The sequence below is a fragment of the Scyliorhinus torazame genome, chromosome 8 (assembly GCF_047496885.1).
Source record: "Scyliorhinus torazame isolate Kashiwa2021f chromosome 8, sScyTor2.1, whole genome shotgun sequence".
Taxonomy (NCBI): Eukaryota; Metazoa; Chordata; class Chondrichthyes; order Carcharhiniformes; family Scyliorhinidae; genus Scyliorhinus; species Scyliorhinus torazame.
This window is the reverse complement of record NC_092714.1, coordinates 271,684,432-271,700,866: the sequence shown is the minus strand read 5'-3', so window position 1 is coordinate 271,700,866 and position 16,435 is coordinate 271,684,432. Positions and strand designations below refer to the sequence as shown.

General features: G+C 57.2%; 1 protein-coding gene across 3 annotated transcripts in view; it reads left to right on the top strand.

Annotated features, from left to right (window-relative positions):
- LOC140428651 (embryonic polyadenylate-binding protein-like) overlaps positions 1-16,435 on the top strand; it is a 72,409-nt gene that overhangs the window by 37,236 nt on the left and 18,738 nt on the right. For all 3 annotated transcript variants that reach the window (XM_072515333.1, XM_072515332.1, XM_072515331.1), the window contains exon 10: positions 5,477-5,567. In XM_072515333.1, coding sequence (XP_072371434.1) covers positions 5,477-5,567 — 91 coding nt within the window. The remainder of the gene's footprint in view (positions 1-5,476; positions 5,568-16,435) is intronic.

The window sequence follows — 16,435 nt, the reverse complement described above, 5'->3', positions numbered from 1 at the left end:
TGAACTGTGGCCACAAGAGCAGGTCAGAAGCTAGGAATTCTGAGGCGAGCGACTCTCCTCCTAACTCCCTGAAGCTTGTCCATAAGACAATAGACATAGCAGTCCATAGGGCCCATTGAATCTGCCCTGCCGGTCAATGAGATCATGACTGATCTGAAATCCTCAACTCCACTTTCCCACCTTATCCCCATGATCCTCGATTTCCCCCACTGATTAAAAATCTGTCTATCTCAACATATCTTGGATATACTTAACGACCCAGCCACGACCGCTCTCTGCAGTAAAGAATTCCACAGATTCACTCCCCTCCGAGAGAAGAAATTCCTCCTTATCTCTGTCTTAAACGGGCGACCCCCTTACTCTTGAGATTCTGCTCTCTGGGCCTAGACTCTCCCACAAGAGGAAACATCCTCTCAGCATCGACCCTGTCAATCCCCCTGGGAATCCGATATGTCTCAATAAGGCCGCCTCTCATTCTTCTAAACTCCAATAAGCACAGGCCCAAACTACTCAACCTCTCCTCAAAAGCAAATCCCTCCATACCCGGAATCAACCGAGTGAACCTTCTCTGGACTGCCTCCAATGCCAGAATATCTTTCCTTAGGTAAGGGGACCAAAACTGTTCACAGTATTCCAGGTGTGGTTTAATTATAGCAGGACTTCCATATTTTTATAATCTTTATTAGTGTCACAAGTAGGCTTACATTAACATTGCAATGAAGTTACTGTGAAAATCCCCTAGTCGCCACATTCCGGTGCCTGTTCGGGTACACAGAGGGAGAATTCAGAATGTCCAATTCACTTAACAAGCATGACTTGTGGGAGGAAACCGGAGCACCCGGAGGAACCCCATGCAGACACGGGGAGAACGTGCAAACTCCACACAGACAGTAATCCAAGCCGGGAATTGAACCTGGGTCCCTGGAGTTGTGAAGCAACTGTGCTAACCACTGTGCTACCGTGCTGCCCTCTCCATTCCTTTTGAAATAAAGGCCAACAATCCATTTACCTCCCCATTTACCTGCTGATCTCCTTGACCGTGTAGCCACTCTCCGTCCTCCAATCAGCTCATTGGAACACTGCTGCTGTCTCAAGCTGATCCAAATCCCACCCCACCCCCTCCCACACCTAGACTATCTGCTCTGCAAATGCTTGATATTTTAAACTCTAATCCAGTGTTTAAATTAATCCATGGCTTCGTCCCGCCCCAATCTCTGAAAATTCATCAATCCTCCAGTACTCCCAATACTGTTCCTCTTACATCATCCCTCCTAATTTTCCCTTCCTCCTTATGCCTCCCCGAAGCATCCTGGCATTGTAACAACACACACTTGTTGATGCTCTCCCACCCTGGGCTGGGCTGGGGGTCTCCCACCCTGGGCTGGGCTGGGGGTCTCCCACCCTGGGCTGGACTGGGGATCTCCCGCCCTGGGCTGGGCAGGACTGGGGGTCTCCCACCCTGGGCTGGGCTGGGCTGGGCTGGGCGTCTCCCGCCCTGGGCTGGGCTGGGCTGGGCTGGGCTGAGCGTCTCCCGCCCTGGGCTGGGCTGGGCTGGGCTGGGCTGGGCGTCTCCCGCCCTGGGCTGGGCTGGGCTGGGCGTCTCCCGCCCTGGGCTGGGCTGGGCTGGGCTGGGCTGGGCGTCTCCCGCCCTGGGCTGGGCTGGGCTGGGCGTCTCCCGCCCTGGGCTGGGCTGGGCTGGGCGTCTCCCGCCCTGGGCTGGGCTGGGCTGGGCGTCTCCTGCCCTGGGCTGGGCTGGGCTGGGCTGGGCTGGGCTGGGCGTCTCCCGCCCTGGGCTGGGCTGGGCTGGGCGTCTCCCGCCCTGGGCTGGGCTGGGCTGGGCGTCTCCTGCCCTGGGCTGGGCTGGGCTGGGCTGGGGCGTCTCCCGCCCTGGGCTGGGCTGGGCTGGGCTGGGGCGTCTCCCGCCCTGGGCTGGGCTGGGCTGGGCTGAGCGTCTCCCGCCCTGGGCTGGGCTGGGCTGGGCTGGGCTGGGCGTCTCCCGCCCTGGGCTGGGCTGGGCTGGGCTGGGCTGGGCGTCTCCCGCCCTGGGCTGGGCTGGGCTGGGCTGGGCTGGGCGTCTCCCGCCCTGGGCTGGGCTGGGCTGAGCGTCTCCCGCCCTGGGCTGGGCTGGGCTGGGCTGGGCTGGGCGTCTCCCGCCCTGGGCTGGGCTGGGCTGGGCTGGGCTGGGCGTCTCCCGCCCTGGGCTGGGCTGGGCTGGGCGTCTCCCGCCCTGGGCTGGGCTGGGCTGGGCTGGGCTGGGCGTCTCCCGCCCTGGGCTGGGCTGGGCTGGGCTGGGCTGGGGCGTCTCCCGCCCTGGGCTGGGCTGAGCGTCTCCCGCCCTGGGCTGGGCTGGACTGGGCTGGGCTGGGGCGTCTCCCGCCCTGGGCTGGGCTGGGCTGGGCTGGGGCGTCTCCCGCCCTGGGCTGGGCTGGGCTGGGGCGTCTCCCGCGCTGGGCTGGGCTGGGCTGGGCTGGGGCGTCTCCCGCCCTGGGCTGGGCTGGGGCGTCTCCCGCGCTGGGCTGGGCTGGGCTGGGCTGGGGCGTCTCCTGCCCTGGGCTGGGCTGGGCTGGGCTGGGCGTCTCCTGCCCTGGGCTGGGCTGGGCTGGGCGTCTCCCGCCCTGGGCTGGGCTGGGCTGGGCTGGGCTGGGGCGTCTCCCGCCCTGGGCTGGGCTGGGCTGGGCTGGGCGTCTCCTGCCCTGGGCTGGGCTGGGCTGGGGCGTCTCCCGCCCTGGGCTGGGCTGGGCGTCTCCCGCCCTGGGCTGGGCTGGGCTGGGGCGTCTCCCGCCCTGGGCTGGGCTGGGCTGGGCTGGGCGTCTCCCGCCCTGGGCTGGGCTGGGCTGGGCTGGGCGTCTCCCGCCCTGGGCTGGGCTGGGCTGGGGCGTCTCCCGCCCTGGGCTGGGCTGGGCTGGGGCGTCTCCCGCCCTGGGCTGGGCTGGGCTGGGCTGGGGCGTCTCCCGCCCTGGGCTGGGCTGGGCTGGGGCGTCTCCCGCCCTGGGCTGGGCTGGGCTGGGGCGTCTCCCGCCCTGGGCTGGGCTGGGCTGGGCTGGGGCGTCTCCCGCCCTGGGCTGGGCTGGGCTGGGCTGGTGCGTCTCCCGCCCTGGGCTGGGCTGGGCTGGGCTGGGGCGTCTCCCGCCCTGGGCTGGGCTGGGCTGGGCTGGGGCGTCTCCCGCCCTGGGCTGGGCTGGGCTGGGCTGGGGCGTCTCCCGCCCTGGGCTGGGCTGGGCTGGGCTGGGGCGTCTCCCGCCCTGGGCTGGGCTGGGCTGGGCTGGGGCGTCTCCCGCCCTGGGCTGGGCTGGGCTGGGCTGGGGCGTCTCCCGCCCTGGGCTGGGCTGGGCTGGGCTGGGGCGTCTCCCGCCCTGGGCTGGGCTGGGCTGGGCTGGGGCGTCTCCCGCCCTGGGCTGGGCTGGGCTGGGCTGGGGCGTCTCCCGCCCTGGGCTGGGCTGGGCTGGGCTGGGGCGTCTCCCGCCCTGGGCTGGGCTGGGCTGGGCTGGGGCGTCTCCCGCCCTGGGCTGGGCTGGGCTGGGCTGGGGCGTCTCCCGCCCTGGGCTGGGCTGGGCTGGGCTGGGGCGTCTCCCGCCCTGGGCTGGGCTGGGCTGGGCTGGGGCGTCTCCCGCCCTGGGCTGGGCTGGGCTGGGCTGGGGCGTCTCCCGCCCTGGGCTGGGCTGGGCTGGGCTGGGGCGTCTCCCGCCCTGGGCTGGGCTGGGCTGGGCTGGGGCGTCTCCCGCCCTGGGCTGGGCTGGGCTGGGCTGGGGCGTCTCCCGCCCTGGGCTGGGCTGGGCTGGGCTGGGGCGTCTCCCGCCCTGGGCTGGGCTGGGCTGGGCTGGGGCGTCTCCCGCCCTGGGCTGGGCTGGGCTGGGCTGGGGCGTCTCCCGCCCTGGGCTGGGCTGGGCTGGGCTGGGGCGTCTCCCGCCCTGGGCTGGGCTGGGCTGGGCTGGGGCGTCTCCCGCCCTGGGCTGGGCTGGGCTGGGCTGGGGCGTCTCCCGCCCTGGGCTGGGCTGGGCTGGGCTGGGGCGTCTCCCGCCCTGGGCTGGGCTGGGCTGGGCTGGGGCGTCTCCCGCCCTGGGCAGGGCTGGGCTGGGCTGGGGCGTCTCCCGCCCTGGGCTGGGCTGGGCTGGGCTGGGGCGTCTCCCGCCCTGGGCTGGGCTGGGCTGGGCTGGGGCGTCTCCCGCCCTGGGCTGGGCTGGGCTGGGCTGGGGCGTCTCCCGCCCTGGGCTGGGCTGGGCTGGGCTGGGGCGTCTCCCGCCCTGGGCTGGGCTGGGCTGGGCTGGGGCGTCTCCCGCCCTGGGCTGGGCTGGGCTGGGCTGGGGCGTCTCCCGCCCTGGGCTGGGCTGGGCTGGGCTGGGGCGTCTCCCGCCCTGGGCTGGGCTGGGCTGGGCTGGGGCGTCTCCCGCCCTGGGCTGGGCTGGGCTGGGCTGGGGCGTCTCCCGCCCTGGGCTGGGCTGGGCTGGGCTGGGGCGTCTCCCGCCCTGGGCTGGGCTGGGCTGGGCTGGGGCGTCTCCCGCCCTGGGCTGGGCTGGGCTGGGCTGGGCTGGGGGTCCCCTGGGCTGGGGGTCCCCTGGGCTGGGGGTCCCCTGGGCTGGGGGTCCCCTGGGCTGGGGGTCCCCTGGGCTGGGGGTCTCCTGGGCTGGGGGTCTCCTGGGCTGGGGGTCTCCTGGGCTGGGGGTCTCCTGGGCTGGGGGTCTCCTGGGCTGGGGGTCTCCTGGGCTGGGGGTCTCCTGGGCTGGGGGTCTCCTGGGCTGGGGGTCTCCTGGGCTGGGGGTCTCCTGGGCTGGGGGTCTCCTGGGCTGGGGGTCTCCTGGGCTGGGGGTCTCCTGGGCTGGGGGTCTCCTGGGCTGGGGGTCTCCTGGGCTGGGGCGTCTCCTGCCCTGGGCTGGGGCGTCTCCTGCCCTGGGCTGGGGCGTCTCCTGCCCTGGGCTGGGGCGTCTCCTGCCCTGGGCTGGGGCGTCTCCTGCCCTGGGCTGGGGCGTCTCCTGCCCTGGGCTGGGGCGTCTCCTGCCCTGGGCTGGGGCGTCTCCTGCCCTGGGCTGGGGCGTCTCCTGCCCTGGGCTGGGGCGTCTCCTGCCCTGGGCTGGGGCGTCTCCTGCCCTGGGCTGGGGCGTCTCCTGCCCTGGGCTGGGCTGGGGCGTCTCCCGCCCTGGGCTGGCCTTCTCCGGGCTGGCCGTCTCCCGCCCTGGGCTGGCCTTCTCCGGGCTGGCCGTCTCCCGCCCTGGGCTGGCCTTCTCCGGGCTGGCCGTCTCCCGCCCTGGGCTGGCCTTCTCCCACGCTGGGCTGGGCGCATGATTATCTCAGAATGCCCGGCTTTTCCCCATTCCCAATTCCGTTTTCATGGTTCCAGGTGAGGTGGAGGCCCACTGAACCGTTTGGTGTGTCCTGTGACATCTCACCAATTACAGCAAGCTTGTGTTTTCCATGTTTTGAGTGGAGCGCTGGGAATCCGCAAGGTTTACGCGTTGACCGTTCAGTATTTTGGTCTCCACAGGTTCAAAACCGAACAGCGTATTACGCCACCTCTCCAGTGACCCCAATCCGACCCTCCCAACGCTGGACGGGACAGCCCATGCGGCCTCCAAGTAAGTGAAGGATTCACCTCGCGGAAGTATTTACCAGGAAGACTGATTCATCTGGCAAATTATTGGGAGGCAAAAGTAAAACTGCCATTGCCCAAAAACATTTTTGAGTTAATCATAAACTGACCAACAGAGGGCAGCCTTCACCACAAAACTCTGCTGAATCGTTTGTCTTCATCTCTCTGGTGATGGTGCTCACACCATGATGGGGGATGGTGATTTACTTTCTTCTGTAGTTTGGATTGAATTGCTGTTTAAAATTCTTTCTCTTCTGCTTCAACAAAGACTCTCCATTTGTCTCTCAGTTACAGGTTGCCTAGTAACTGTGGTAGTCACCACTAGTAGTATATTGCATATATTACTGCATGATGCACTTATCAATTACCACAAAGACGAGAGGAGTGGAATAATCGGGGCTTTATTGAGCAAAGATGTTGTGCCTCCTGTAGCTGGAACCAGAATGGCTGCAGCACGGCGAGCACACACATTTATACTCCGCCTACTGGGCGGAGCCAGCAGGCAGGGATTTACCCATGTACCTCTAGTATACGTGTCTTACCGTAATACATATAATACAGCTAGTGGTGACTACCACACGGCACTGCCCGTATATTAGAGGCACAAGGGTAAATCCCTGCCTGCTGGCTTTGCCCAGTAGGCGATGTATAAATGTGTGCGCTCTTCTGTGCTGCTGCCAGTCTGGTTCCAACAGCTTGCTCAATAAAGCCGCGATTGTTCCACTATTCTCGTCTTTGTGTAATTGATAGTGCATCAATTTATTGAGCAAGATTTTTAATCGATGGATCTCCGCATCAAGCCTGATCGCCTGCAGCTGAGCGCTCAAGCAGCCAATGCTACGTCCGTCTTTGACCACTGGTGTGAGTTGTCTCAAGCCAGGAGAGTTGGCAGGATTTCACAAGCCCAGGCCAGATGGTGGGGGTTAAATGTAGTGAGCCATGAATCCAAGATCCAGGTTGAGGCCGTACTCCTCGTGTGTGTGGAACTTGGCTATAGGTTTCTGTTCGGCGATTCTGCGTTGCCGTGCGTCCTGAAGGCCGTCTTGGAGAATGCTTACCCGACGATCAGAGGCTGAATGCCCTTGACTGCTGAAGTGTTCCCCGACTGGAAGGGAACATTCCTGCCTGGCGATTGTCGCGCGATGTCCGTTCATCCGTTGTTGCAGCGTCTGCATGGTCTCGCCGATGTACCATGCCTCGGGGCACGAGTATGTACTGCATACCTGGTCGGTGGAGTTCTCGCATGTAATGGTGGTACCCATGTCGATGATCTGGCAGGTCTTGCAGAGGTTGCCATGGCAGGTTTGTGTGGTGTTGTGGTCGCTGTTCTCCTGAAGGCTGGGTAGTTGCAAACAATGGTCTGTTTGAGGTTGCGTGGTTTTTGAAGGCAAATAATCATCATAGATTATCATAGAATTTACAGTGCAGAAGGAGGCCATTCGGCCCATCGAGTCTGCACCGGCTCTTGGAAAGAGCACCCTACCCAAGGTCAACACCTCCACTTATCCCCATAACCCAGTAACCCCACCCAACGGGTGTGGGGATGGCCTTGCCAAGATGGTCTTCATCGATGACGTGTTGAAGGCTGCGAAGAAGATGTTGTAGTTTCTTCGCTCTGGACAACAAAGGGTATTCTGTTGGTTGTGTCCCGTGTTTGTCCTCTGAGGAGGTCGGTGCGTTTCGTTTGCTGTGGCGCGTCGGAACTGTCGATCGAAGGTCCTCTGCGGTGAGGAGGTCTTGTTCGAACTTGTGCATGAAGATGTTGGCATATTGAGGTGCGAATCTGGTCCCCACGACTGTTCCGTGAGTCTGGATGAAGAACTTGTTGTCGAAGGTGAAGACGTTGTGATCCAGGATGAAGCGGATGAGTTGCAGAATTGCGTCTGGAGATTGGCAGTTGTCGGTGTTGAGTACTGAGGCTGTTCCAGCAATGCCGTCGTCATGGGGGATGCTGGTGTAGAGTGCCGAGACATCCATTGTGACGAGGAATGTTCCTGGTTCAACATCAGTTTCTGTAAGAGCTCTGTCGCATCGCGACAGAAGCTGGGCATTCCTTGTACAGTGGGTTTCAAGATGCCCTCTATGTAGCCAGAAAGGTTCTCTCACAGGGTCCCATTGCCTGATACGATAGGATGGTGTGTTGGCTTTGTGTATTTTCGGGGGGCAGTAGAGATCTCCAACACGGAGTACGTGGGATGAGAGCACGTAGGGAGCTCTGAAGGTCTGGATCCAAGGTCTTGATCAGTCTGTTGAGTTGGCGGGTGTGTTCCTTAGTCGGATCTGCGGGTAACTGTCTGCAGTGTTCCTGGTTGTTGAGTTGTCGGTACACCTCTTTGCAGTAGTCCGTTCTGTTCAGTATGACGGTGGCCCCTCCTTTGTCTGCTGGTTTGATGACGATGCTGCGGTTGGTCTTGAGAGCGCGGATGGCATTGCGTTGTGCTTGGGTGATGTTCGGGGCTGTCTTGTGAATGCGACTGATTAATCTGGCATTGACCTGACTCCTGACAGCTTGAGCATACATGTCCAGTCTAGGACAGCGGCCTTCCGGAGAGGTCCAATTCGATTCTTTCCTCTTCGGTTGCCACACCGCAGATCTCTCGGTCTGCTGCTCTGGTTCATTGGTTGTCTCATTGGGTTCGCTGTCGGCCTCTTGGGGTCTGTGGAAGAACTCCCGGAGCCTCATTCACCTGATGAATTCCTCTGTGTCTGCTGCGAGATTGATGGGGTCCAATTTGGTGGTGGTGCAGAAATTGAGCCCTCTACCAAGGACTCCAATTTCGTCTGGTTGAAGGGTGTAGTCCGACAAGTTAACAATAGATTTCCCTGTATTATTTTCTACTGTGGGTCCGGGGGTGACTTGTTGCAGCAACCGAAGAGCAAAGAGTCGAATTGGACCCCTCCGGAAGGCTGCTGGCCTCGACTCAACATGTATGCTCGGGCAACATCGTCAAACCAGCAGACAAAGGTCACCGTCATACTGAACAGAACGGACTACTGCAAAGAAGTGTACCGACAACTCAACAACCAGGAACACTACAGACGGTTACCCGCAGATCCGACCAAGGAACACACCCGCCAACTCAACAGACTGATCAAGACCTTGGATCCAGACCTTCAGAGCACCCTACGTGCTCTCATCCCACGTACTCCCCGCATTGGAGATCTCTACTGCCTCCCGAAAATACACAAGGCCAACACACCAGGCCGTCCTGTCGTTTCAGGCAATTGGACCCTGTGTGGGAATCTCTCTGGCTGCATCGAGGGCACCTTGACCCATCGTACAAGGAACGCCCAGCTTCTGTCGCAATACGACGAACTTCCTACAGAAACTCAGCACCCATGGACCAGTTGAACCAGGAACATTCCTCGTCACAATGGACGTCTCGGCTCTCTACACCAGCATCCCCCATGACGACGGCATTGCTGCAACAGCCTCAATACTCAACACCAATCGCCAGATGCAATTCTGCAGCTCATCCGCTTCATCCGGATCGTAACGTCTTTTCCTTTGGCAAGTTCTTCATCCAGACGCACGGAACAGCCATGGGGACCAAACTCACACCTCAATATGCCAACATTTTCATGCACAAGTTTGAACAGGACCTACTCACTGCACAGGACCTTCAACCGACGTTATACACCAGATACATGGATGACATTTTTTTCCTTTGGACCCACGGCGAAGAATCACTGAAACAACTCCACAATGACATCAATAAGTTCCATCCAACCATCACTCACCATGGACTACTCTCCAAAATCAGTTGCATTCTTGGACACACTCGTCTCCATCAAGGACGGTCACCTCAGCACTTCGCTTTACCGCAAATCTACGGATAACCTCATGATGCTCCACTTCTCCAGCTTCCACCCGAAACACATTAAAGAAGCCATCCCCTATGGACAAGCGCTCCGTATACACAGGATCTGCTCAGATGAGGAGTGTAACAGACATCTACAGACACTGAAAGACGCCCTCATAAGAACGGGATACAGCACTCGACTCATCGATCGACATTTCTTTCCTTCTTAAAAAAAAATTTAGAGTGCCCAATTCATTTTCTTTTCCACTTAAGGGGCAATTTAGCATTGCCAATCCACCTACCCTGCACCCTTTGGGTTGTATGGGCGAAACACGGGGAGAATGTGCAAACTCCACACAGACAGTGACCCCAGAGCCAGGATCTAACCTGGGACCTTGGCACCGTGAGGCAGTAGTGTTAACCCACTGTGCGGCAGCAATGTTAACCCACTGCGCCACCGTGCTGCCCTCTCCAGGAGCTAACCTGGGACCTCTGCACCGTGAAGCAGCAGTGCAAACCACTGTGCCACCGTGCTGCCCATCGATTACATTTTCAACGCACACAGCAAAAAAAAAAAAAAAGCACTGATCTCTTCGAAGGACATGGGACACAACCAACAGAATACCATTCGTCGTCCAGTACTTCCCCGGAGCGGAGAAACTACGACACTTCGGAGCCTTCAACACTTCTTCGATGAAAACGAACATCTTGCCAAGGTCATCCCCACAACCCCACTACTTGTCTTCAAACAACCGCGCAACCTCAAACAAACCATTGTTTGCAGCAAACTACCCAGTCTTCAGAACAGTGACCACAACACCACACAACCCTGCCATGGCAATCTCTGCAAGACGTGCCAGATCATCGACATGGATACCACCATTACACGTGAGAACACCACCCACCAGGTACGCGGTACGTACTCGTGCGACTCGGCCAATGTTGTCTACCTCATACGCTGCAGGAAAGGATGTCCCGAAGCGTGGTACATTGGCGAGACCATGCAGACGCAGCGACAACGGATGAATGGACATCGCGCGACAATCGCCTTGCAGGAATGTTCCCTTCCAGTCTGGGAACGCTTCAGCAGTCAAGGGCATTCAGCCTCTGATCTCCGGGTAAGCATTCTCCAAGGCGGCCTTCAGGACGCGCGACAACGCAGAATCGCCGAGCAGAAACTGATAGCCAAGTTCCACGCACATTTATAAAAAAAAAAAAAAAAAAAAAATTTGGAGTACCCAATTAGTTTTTTCCAATTAAGGGGCAATTTAGCGTGGCCAATCCACCTAGCCTGCACATCTTTGGGTTGTTGGGATCTAAACCCATGCAAACACGGGGAGAATGTGCAAACCCCACATGGTCAGTGACCCAGAGCCGGGATCGAACCTGGGACCTCGGTGCTGTGAGGCAGCAGTGCTAGCCACTGCGCCACCGTGCTGCCCAAAGTTCTGCATGCATGACTACGGCCTCAACCGGGACCTTGGATTTATGTTGCATTACGTGTCCTTCCCCCCCCCCCCCCCCCCCAACCCCCACCATCTGGCCTGGGCTTGTGAAATCCTGCCAACTGTCCTGGCTTGAAACAACTCCGACCTTTTTAACCTGGGATTATTATCAACTTCTGGTAGCAGCATGTAGAGGGGAAGCTGAATGCTGGCTGGCTCCAGCTTCAGGCTTGCTTTTAGTCTGGTCCTGGAGGCAATTTGCCAATGATTGGATGTAGGAATGGATTGGATGATATAAAGAAGGCGAAGGATGTCAAAAGGATTCGGAAAAACAGCCATGAAGAAGGTGTTCACTGTCGAGTGAGGGGGCCAGCCAGGGAGCTGGCAAGGTGGTGGAGGCTGGGCGACCGGGTGGGGCGGCATTGCCCACAGCAGAGAGGGTGACTGAGGTGATGTCCTTGGAGCTGGAGAAGCAGTTTGCAAAGCATATGGAGGGAGATGGCGGTGGCTTTGAAGACGTTGGTGGAGGAGGCCGTTGCCCCAGTGAGAGTAACTGGCATCGGCCGAGGTGAGGGAGCAGAGTGAGAGGTTGAAGGGAGTGGAGGAGGCCATGTTGCAACACAGTGATCAGCTCCCCTCGATGGGGGACAAGCTATGGAGGGTGGTCGAGGCCAATAAGGGGCTGCGAGCAAAGCTGGAGAACTGCTCGAGAGGACTGTGGGCCTGCCCAAGGGGGGTGGGGGGCTCGAGGCCGGCGGAGTACTTCGCCAAGATGTTAGCGGAACTAATGGAGGTGGGGGGGGGGGGGGGGGGAAACAAGAGAGAGGAGCCCTCTCTGTATGAACTGGACCGAGCCCATCGGTCACTGAGGCCGAAACCAAAGTTAAATGAGCCGCCAAGGGCAGTGATCATCTGCTTTCACAAGTACCAAATGAAAGAGGGTTTTGAGCTGGGCAAAGCAGAAGTGGGAGGTGCAGTGGGTGGATGCTGGAGTTTGCATTTACCAGGACTTGACGGTGGAACTGGCCAAGAGGTGAGCGGCTGGCCAAGTGAAGGCGGCATTATACAACAGCAGAGTGTGGTTTGGGGTGGTGAACCCAGCGAAGCGGAGAGTGACCTACAAGGCCAGCGATTTCTACTTTGAGGTGGTGGAGGTGTTTGTGAAGGCAGAAGGCCTGGGACAGTGAAGACTGGGACTCGGGTGGGTTGTGGACTGTGAAAGGGGAGTTGAGAGTGTGTGTAAATGTAGTTTTGACCTATATTGTTATTTTACTTCAAGCTGTTGTAGAGGGTGAGTTTTTAAAAATTGTTATTCTTTGTTGCAATGGTTTTACTTTGTTGAAATGTTTTGGATTTTGTTTTCCTGGGACTGGGTGGGAGGGGAGGGAAAGCCTTGGGTGGAGCCCCCACACTAGCTAACAAGTCGGCTAGTGAACGGAGGTGAGGTGTGGGGGGGGGGGGGGGGGGTGCTGCGGACATTGGAGCTTGGCGAGCAGGTTTCGATGGGCCCAGGAGGTGTGAAAAGGAGGGATGAGGGGATCAATACTGGGTGAGGGCTTTTCCAGCAGAGGGCAGTAGAGCGGAGCTGCTGATTGGCTGTTGCGGGGAAAGTTTGCATCAGTGCATTGCAGTCACTGCATCCAGAAAGTGTACCTGAGCAAGTCACCCTAGGTGTTCAAGTGAAGGCAAGCATCCAGCAGAGGGCAGTAGAGCAGAGCTGCTGATCGACTGTTGCGGGGAATATTTGCATCAGTACATTGCGGTCACCGTATCTTGAAGGTAGTTTGTGGAGGAGCTGTTGTCAAGTGACAGTTAAACCCGAAACACTTAATGGTTTCCCTCCCTACCACGTCCTCTAAGCCACGGTGAACGGATCTCCAGCACTGAGTCCGTCCCTGTGGTCAGAAGGGAAGGAAGGAGAGCAGGAGAGCAATAGTTATTGGGGACTCGATAGTTCAAGGGACAGATAGACGGTTCTGTGGCAGCAAAAGAGACTCACGGATGGTATGTTTCTTCCCGGGTGCCAGGGTCCGTGACGTCTCGGACTGTGTTTTCAGAATCCTTATAGGGAGGGGGAGCAGTCACAAGTCATGGTACACATTGGTACCAACAACATAGGTAAGAGAAGGGACAGGGATTTAAAACAGGAATTTAGGGAGCTAGGGTGGAAGCTGAGAGCCAGGACAAACCATGTTGTCATCTCTGGTTTGTTGCCGGTGGCACATGCTAGCGAGGTGAGGAACAGGGAGAGAGTGCAGATAAACACGTGGCTGCAGGGATGGTGTAGGAGGGGGGGTTTCAGGTACGTGGATAATTGGGGCACATTCTGGGGAAGGTGGGACCTGTACAAACAGGACGGTTTGCACCTGAACCAGAGGGGCACCAATACCCTGGGAGGGAAATTTGCTACGGCTCTTCTGGGGGGTTTAAACTAATTTGTCAGGGGGATGGGAAAACGAGCTGTAGTCCAGAAGCCAGTGTTGAGAGTAGTGAGGTACTGAGGAGGGTATCAAGGTCGCAGGAGTGAACCGGCAGACAGGAAGGTGGGTTGAAGTGTGTCAACCTCTATGCAAGGAGCATCCGGAATAAGGTAGGTGAACTTGGAGCGTGGATTGGTACTTGGGGCTACGATGTTGTGCCCATTACGGAGACATGGTTAGAACAGGGACAGGAATGGTTGTTGTAAGTTCTGGGGTATCGATGTTTCAGTAAGAGTAGGGAAGGTGGTAAAAGAGGTGGAGGAGTAGCATTGTTAATCAAGGATAGTTTAACGGCTGCAGAAAGGCAGTTTGAAGGGGATCTGCCTACTGAGATAATGTGGGCCGAAGTTAGAAATAGGAAAGGAGTGGTCACATTGTTAGGAGTTTTCTATAGGCCCCCAAATAGTAATAGAGATGTGGAGAAAGAAATTGCAAAGCAGATTATGGATAGGTGTGGAGGTCTCAGGGTAGTTGTCATGGGTGACTTTAACTTTCCAAATATTGATTGGAACCTCTATAGGTCGAACAGTTCGGATGGGGCAGTTTTTGTACAGTGTGTGCAGGAGGGTTTCCTGACACAATATGTGGATAGGTCGACGAGGGGGGGGGGGGGCGGCTAGATTGAGCTTGGTACTGGGTAATGAACCGGGACAAGTGTTAGATTTGTTTGTGGGAGAGCACTTTGGAGATAGTGACCACAATTTGGTGTCTTTCACTATTGCAATGGAGAGGGATAGGGCCATATGGCAGGGCAAGGTTTATAATTGGGGGAGGGGTAATTATGGTGTGATTAGGCAAGAATTAGGGAGCATAAGATGGGATCAGAAACTGTCAGGGAAAGGCACAAATGAAAAGTGGAGCTTGTTCGAGGAACAAATACTGCGTGTCCTTGATAGGTATGTCCCTGTCAGGCAGGGAGGAAATGGCCGTGTGAGGGAACCATGGTTCACAAGAGGTTGAATGTCTTGTCAAGAGGAAAAAGGAAGAGTATGTAAGGATGAGAAAATTCGGTTCAGTTGGGTCGCTTGAGGGTTACAAGGTAGCAAGGAATGAGCTGAAAAAAGGGCTTAGAAGAGCTAGGAGGGGGCATGAGAAGTCCTTGGCAGGTAGGATCAAGGAAAACCCCAAGGCTTTTTACTCTTATGTGAGAAATAAAAGAATGACCAGGGTGGGGATAGGGCCAGTCAAGGACAGTAGTGAGAACTTGTGTATGGAGTCAGAAGAAATAGGAGAGGCGTTGAATGAATACATTTCTTCAGTGTTCACAAAGGAGAGGGGCCATGATTTTGAGGATTAGAGTGTGATTCAGGCGGGTAGGCTGGAGGAAGTAGATGTTCTGAGGAAGGATGTATTAGCAATTTTGAAAAACCTGAGGCTCGACAAGTCCCCTGGGCCAGATGGGATATATCCAAGGATTCTTTGGGAGGCAAGGGATGAGATTGCAGAGCCTTTGGCTTTGATCTTTGGGTTCTCGCTGTCCACGGGGATAGTGCCGGAGGACTGGAGAGTGGTGAATGTTGTTCCTCTGTTCAAGAAAGGGAATAGGAATGACCCTGGTAATTATAGGCCAGTTAGTCTTTCTTCGGTGGTCGGGAAGATAATGGAAAAGGTCCTGAAGGATAGAATATATGACCATTTGGAAAGATGCAGCTTTATCCGGGATAGTCAACACGGATTTGTGAAGGGTAGGTCTTGCCTCACAAATTTGATTGAATTCTTTGAGGAGGTAACTAAGTGTGCAGATGAAGGTAGAGCAGTTGATGTCGTATACATGGATTTTAGTAAGGTGTTTGATAAGGTTCCCCATGGTCGGCTCATGAAGAAAGTAAGGAGGTGTGGGACAGAGGGAAATTTGGCCGATTGGATCAGTAACTGGCTATCACATAGAGGACAGAGGGTGGTGGTGGATGGAAAATTTTCAGACTGGAGACCAGTTACCAGCGGTGTACCACAGGGATCAGTGCTGGGTCCTCTGCTATTTGTGATTTTTATCAATGACTTGGAGGAGGGGGCTGAAGGGTGGGTCAGTAAATTTGCTGATGACACCAAGATTGGTGGAGTAGTGGATGAGGTGGAGGGCTGTTGTAGGCTGCAAAGAGACATTGATAGGATGCAGAGCTGGGCCGAAAAATGGCAGATGGAGTTTCACCCTGATAAGTGCGAGGTGATTCATTTTGGTAGAAAAAATTTGAATACGGATTACAGGGTCAACGGCAGGGTTCTGAGGAATGTGGAGGAACAGGGAGATCTTGGGGTTCATGTCCACAGATCTCTGAAGGTTGCCACTGACGTGGATAGAGTTGTGAAGAAGGCTTATAGTGTGTTAGCGTTTATTAACAGTGGGCTTGAGTTTAAGAGCCGCGGGGTTATGCTGCAACTATACGTGACCCTGGTGAGACCACATTTGGAGTATTGTGTGCAGTTCTGGTCACCTCATTATAGGAAGGATGTGGAAGCATTGGAAAGGGTGCAAATGAAATTTACCAAGATGCTGCCTGGTTTGCAGGATAGGTCTTATGAAGAAAGGTTGAAGGAGCTAGGACTTTTCTCTTTGGAGCGGAGGAGGATGAGAGGCAACTTAATAGAGGTTTATAAGATAATGAGGGGGATAGATAGAGTGGACGTTCAGAGACTATTTCCTCGGGTGGATGTAGCTGTTACAAGGGGGCATAACTAAAAGGTTCCGGGTGGGAGATATAGGAGGGATGTCCGAGGTAGCTTCTTTACTCGAAGAGTGGTTAGAGTGTGGAATGGACTGCCTGCTGTGATAGTGGAGTCGGACACTTAGGAACTTTCAAGCAGTTATTGGATAGGCACATGGAGCACACGAGAATGACAGGGAGTGGGATAGCTTGATCTTGGTTTTGGACAATGCTCGGCACAACATCGAGGGCTGAAGGGCCTGTTCTGTGCTGGACTGTTCTATGTTCTATGTTTTGGAGAGAAAGTGCAGGGGGGATTCATGGAGGGGGAAGAGAGGGTTCAAAGTTAACAATGGATAGGGGCGGGTCAGGCTCATTGGTCAGGGTCCCGTGTTATGATGATGGTGGACAGGAAGGGGAGGGGGGTGCGAGGGACCGGTTAGGATAGTTACGTGGAATGTGAGGGGGTTGGGAGGCCCAGTCA